The 5521-nt window shown below is 31.8% G+C and overlaps 1 protein-coding gene and 1 long non-coding RNA gene across 2 annotated transcripts; one reads left to right on the forward strand and one right to left on the reverse strand.

Moving 5' to 3' along the window:
- The first annotated feature begins 318 nt into the window (after positions 1-318).
- On the forward strand, positions 319-1832 carry LOC131022924 (protein FAR1-RELATED SEQUENCE 5-like). The gene is made up of 4 exons (XM_057952464.1): positions 319-792; positions 853-1368; positions 1454-1525; positions 1773-1832. The coding sequence occupies exons 1-4, from the start codon at positions 319-321 to the stop codon at positions 1830-1832; spliced, it is 1122 nt and encodes a 373-aa protein (XP_057808447.1).
- Positions 1833-3229: 1397 nt separating this feature from the next.
- On the reverse strand, positions 3230-5232 carry LOC131022516 (uncharacterized). The gene is made up of 2 exons (XR_009101310.1): positions 4331-5232; positions 3230-3868 (listed from the first exon to the last, which is right to left on the reverse strand). It is a non-coding gene; the product is annotated as an uncharacterized LOC131022516 (long non-coding RNA).
- Between the last annotated feature and the right edge of the window lie 289 nt (positions 5233-5521).

The following is a 5521-nucleotide window of genomic DNA, read 5'->3' on the forward strand; positions in this document are numbered from 1 at the left end:
GTATATGTTGGAGAAAAACTTATGAAAGCAAATTTGCTTATTTTTTCTACACCTCCCAACATTACAAATGCACATATATATACTTGTATAAGGTCGGTTAAGTCACCGACTTAATTAGGAGCTAGAATAGTCTACTTAATTAGGTGCTAGAATAGTCTAGGATTACACTTTTCTAGATTATTCTTAATCTAATTAATTCCTATTTCGCACATGCACTAATATTGCTTTTATTTTTCTAGTTTGTTCTTTTTAATTCTAGATACTTCTTATACAAATTAATATTTTCTAAAATCAAGTTTATTTTATATTTCAACACGAATGTTGGATAAGTATGCACTTAAAGAAAATGATTGGTTGAAGCGTTTGTTTAGTTTGAAGGAAAAATGGGCCTTAGTCTATGGACGACAAATGTTTTGTGCTGACATGACTATCACCCAAAGGAGTGAGAGTGTGAACAGTGTTGTGAAGAGATATGTAAATTACAAGCATAAGTTTCTTGAATTCTTTAAGCACTTTCAGAGGCTTCTTGATGATCGTCGATATGAGGAGATAAAAGTCGATTTTAAAGCAAGTACAAGTGTTCCACATTTGATATATCCGGTTCAGGTTTTAAAGCAGGCAGCAGGTATTTATACCCCTGAGGTATACAAAATCTTTGAACAAGAGTGGTATAAATCACATGATTGTAGTGTGGAATGCTCTGATGATGGGGGATTACAAGTGAGTTACAAAATTACTCCTTATAACAAGAGTCATCACCATATAGTTGCATTTGATTCATCGAGTGGAAAGGTAAATTGTAGTTGCAGAAAATTTGAATTTGCCAGGATTTTATGTTCTCATATTTTGAAGGTATTCACAATGAAAAGCATTACGAATATCCCAGGAGAATACATCCTAAAAAGGTGGACGCGGAAAGCAAAAGTTGGATTTACTGGAGATTCGAATCTTAACACATGCAACTTAGATCCAAAAGTGCTTCAGAATGTGCGATATAAAGAACTGTGTGGATTGTATGTTCAATTGGTTACAAAAGCATCAGAGAATGAATATACCTATATAATTGTTAAAGATAGAATTTTGAAGATGTTTGATATAGTGGATGGCAGATTGCAAAGTATGAAATCAACAGATAATGAGGTACATGGTAAAGAGTTTGACAATCATTCATTGATTGGGGATGAGCCACATATTAAAGTAAAAAACAATTCTGGAGCCAAAGGTATAAAATCAAAGAACAAGACAACTTCAGGCAAGAGACCAAGAGGTGGCTTAGAGAAAGCTTCACAGAAAAGAAGAGGAAGACGGGGAAAAAATCTACCTTCAATTGCTGTCACAAGTTCATCCCCGTTGTTATCTTCCAATGAGGTTTGGCGCATATAAATTTGTTTACTCTTATATGTTTTTCCTAAATATAAAGTGTAATTATATGTCTATTTTTATTGTGAAATAGGGTGGAGAAGAAAATCTTAACACTACTTCTATAGCATCTGCTATACCATATCAAATGCCCAACACATTTGAGGTTTGTTTTAGTCTTGTGAATAAAAGTTTACCTATTAATATAGCAAACCCCTAACTTTATTATTTTATTTATTGATGAAGGAATTTTATACAAGTTCAAGCCAACAAAGTCTGTGTGAATTGTCATTTCCTATGAACATGACAAGCTTATTATTGGTATTTTTTTTTTCATAACACCACTACTTTTGTTATAGGAGAATATAAAGTATATATCTTTTTTGTTTCTCATTTTATTGTTTTTGTTACAGGCACAACAACCACTTAACTTTGGATCTTCAGGAACAAACAACTCACAACCAAATGAATAGTTGAAGATCAGAGTTTATGCCTGCTTTCACGATCAGCTCTCTATTTCCCCTCAAATTTTTTGTTCTTTTAGATGATAAATTATTATTTTTTAGTTTCCTTTGAAGAATGATTAAAGTTAGAATGTCTTGGAACTTGTAGACTGCTTGGTGGTGGTTTTGGTCCCGTTATTAAATCTTAAATATATTTATTTATAATTTTGTGGTCGTATTGGAGTTATCTTCATGGGTTCATTTTGAATGTGATTTAAAAAGGCTCAACTGAAATTTGTATCATGGATGTTAGCTTCCAAGGCATTTTTAAGCTTTTTTTTTGTAGTTTGACAATATTTAAGGTTTGTTGATGTATATGCTGTATAGGTTTTGATGACCTATATAAGTGAGTACTACGGCTAACTAAAGTGAAGTTGTTCAATTCTAAAAAAAAAGTGAAGTTGTTTCATTTATTTTGGAAGAGGTTTGGAGAGGTTTTGGTATTCTTTAGGGATATGGCCAAGGAATTTTATTAGCTATAGTGATCAATCTCTTTGTGTTCTTTATTGCCTCTGGTTTTGCATTATTGCTGCTGCGAGGAATCCTATATACACGTAGAATATTAGTAATTATTTTGAGACACTAAGCCTAGTTTTGCTGTGAATTCTTTCGCCATCTTCCACCACCATCAAAGCATTTCTTTATACTAAAGTCTTAGTTGGACCTCTACTGATGAAATGATATTCAACTTGTGTCAAAAAAAAAAAAAAGCACGAGCTCTGTTTATGAGTGTGGTCTTGAATTTTCAAAAGGTATCAGGTAATGTTGTATTATGTCTCAATTGAGGACATTTTGTATTCTTCCAAATAGGTGTCTGCTATTCATGATTCACAGTATATCATATTAGCCATTTCAACATAATCACTTGTATCAAACAACCAAACGAGTCTTAATCGTAGTATAGAATGTCAGGCAATTTTAAATTTTCTAGATAAATCACTTACGAGCATGCTTAGAATAAATAAATTCGAACAACTTAAAATAACTTAGTAACTTACGTGTAATTTAATTTATTATCGCTCTAGTTAAAATGGAAGAGCAAAGATTAGAATAACAAAAATGAAACTGAAAAATGAAGGACACATATGATCGAAAGGTTATTTGGAAAAATTGGATGATTCAATGTAATATGACAATTATATAAGCCAATGTTTACAAGAAGAAAATATACACCAGCCAATATTTATGTATTCATATCTCCAAAATCAGATCTCTGTATGCTTCTGTAAAAATACATTCTCTCATTTCCTAACATAAGCTACAGTCAACAATCATTTTTTTTTGGCAGAAACAGGAAGAGAAAATCCTTAATAATGAAAACTAACAAACCAATCTCAAATGTCACTTATGGTTCTAACAGCAGAAGATACCAAACTAGTCATATTAAATCTTGATCCAATATATGGTATTCAAGTGCAATACCTGCGCGATAAGATACATGAGATGGTCATCAATTTATACATTTTTATAAAGAGTAGTGCCCTCAAAAGTTCAGGAAAATATACACGATGATGATCTCCATTCATTCTTCAAGTGGACAGCTGGATACATATATATATGTCCATCATCCCCGACCATCCGGAGGGATTATACAGTCAACAATCAATACTAAGGAAAAAATTAAAAAATACAAGGCCATGATCACCTATCAATTATGCTGAGCCATAGCCATCTACCCTCATTCAGCTTTCATTTTAATTTCATTTATAACAACAAGAATCAACAAACACGCAGCACAAGAAATAATAAGCATGAACAAATGTTGTTCCACCACCCTCTAGTCGAAATACATCTAGCCAGAAGAGGACCGAAAAAAACACCTATAAAACCGGTTCCATCTGTGATTGCTGTAACAATAGCTAATGCAGGGAAAGTCCATCTTATCCTGCTCTGGGTGCCAAGATCAGCAACAAATGCGATTGTTATTAGTGAGTAGGTCCATTTACGAGTAAGCCAGATGCAAACATTAGTACAATGTTTAAGAGACAGGTGCACTCCGGCAACGACTGCAGTTTACAAGAATAAAATAGAAGCATAAATAAAATTAGAAGCTTCTAAAACATGTTGCAACAAAATATATGAAGAAATCCTAACTTCCAATCAGACCACTAAATATGAAGAAAAATTACATTCACATCATTTCAGCTGCTTCATGTTAAACTACTTTCAATTGACACTATCCTATCTAATAAACCCATGGAAACCAAACCCTCACCATGATCAGTTCGAATCAAATACCTATTATCGACTTTCCCCTGACTCAACCAAGGCCACATCCTCAACATTCTATTGATGCTATAACTAAAAATAAAAACAACCTTAATTGTACAGAAATCAAAAGTAAAATCTTTATCTCAACGATTGTTCGAATTGGGTTTTTGCAAAAAATATGACTAATTACAAGAATGGTTCAGAAATAAAAATTCGAATACCAAAATCTACTCTAATAAAAATACATCAAAACTCACCGGCGTGATTTCGATTGTCGTATCCGTTGTGCCGCAGAAAAGGATGGCGAGAGAAAAGGGCTGGAGAGAGATTGAGTAAAACCAGATTCATGTTTGAATTTTGGATTTGCGTAGGAGATACGAATGAACTATGAAGAGAAAAATATCTACTTTCCATGGCTAGATGATGTTTGGCAGAAATTCGGAAACTTTCCTTCAGATTTGGTGGAACCGTGATTGCAGAAAGAGATTAAAACCAGATTCAGACCCAAACTTTGGATATGAGTAGGAGAACGAATGAATTGGGAAGAGAAAGGATATCTAATTTCCATGGCTTGATGATTTTTGCCGGAAATTCGGAAATTTTCCTTCTCATACGGTTGAAGCATATCTATCAGTGAATGGAGAAGATTCTCCAAGCCGTCAAGCTGAGCCGAGATTTCATATGCAGTAGTATAATTTTTAATTTTAAGTTACAATCAAAACTACGTAGTTTTACTTGTGGGACATGGAGTGGGACACAATTTTGGGTACACTGGATCTCATCCGAAATATTATACCCTAATAAAGAGAATGAGATCCAGTGATAATGAATATATTTCGAAATGAGAATAAGCGAATAAATCAGTAAAATTCATGAATTTGACGTGAATAAATTAATGTAACATATGAACAATGCATTCAACCCTATATATTGATATTTTAATTAAATTTGTTCATGTCGGATTCATAAATTTTATGAATTTGTCCATGTGTAATTTTTACTGCATCTGAACCCTATATATTGATATTTTAATTTAATTTGTAAAAATATATATTAACTTCTGTTAATCGTAATATCAAAGTAAACACACCACAAACCATTAGTAGACTGAAACAAATTAATTTACATAACATATTATAATTAACAAAAAATAATAAAGTAATTCCAAAAAAATAAAATGGTGTGCAACTATATACTATCAAATAAAAATATATGTAAACTTCTTTTCTAATAAATATATATATATATATATTTTAAAGTATATTTATATATATACTAGCAAAGATGACGTGCGTTCGTACATAAAAATAATTATAATAAATAACTTCTAATAAAACTATTAAGTATTTGTATTGTAATTCTAAATTATTAAATTTATAGAATAAAGAATAGTAACTTATGATGAAGAGTACTAGTGAATACTACTACTTAAATAACTATTAAAAATA

This window comes from Salvia miltiorrhiza, chromosome 4, assembly GCF_028751815.1.
Source record: "Salvia miltiorrhiza cultivar Shanhuang (shh) chromosome 4, IMPLAD_Smil_shh, whole genome shotgun sequence".
In the NCBI taxonomy this organism is placed as follows: Eukaryota; Viridiplantae; Streptophyta; class Magnoliopsida; order Lamiales; family Lamiaceae; genus Salvia; species Salvia miltiorrhiza.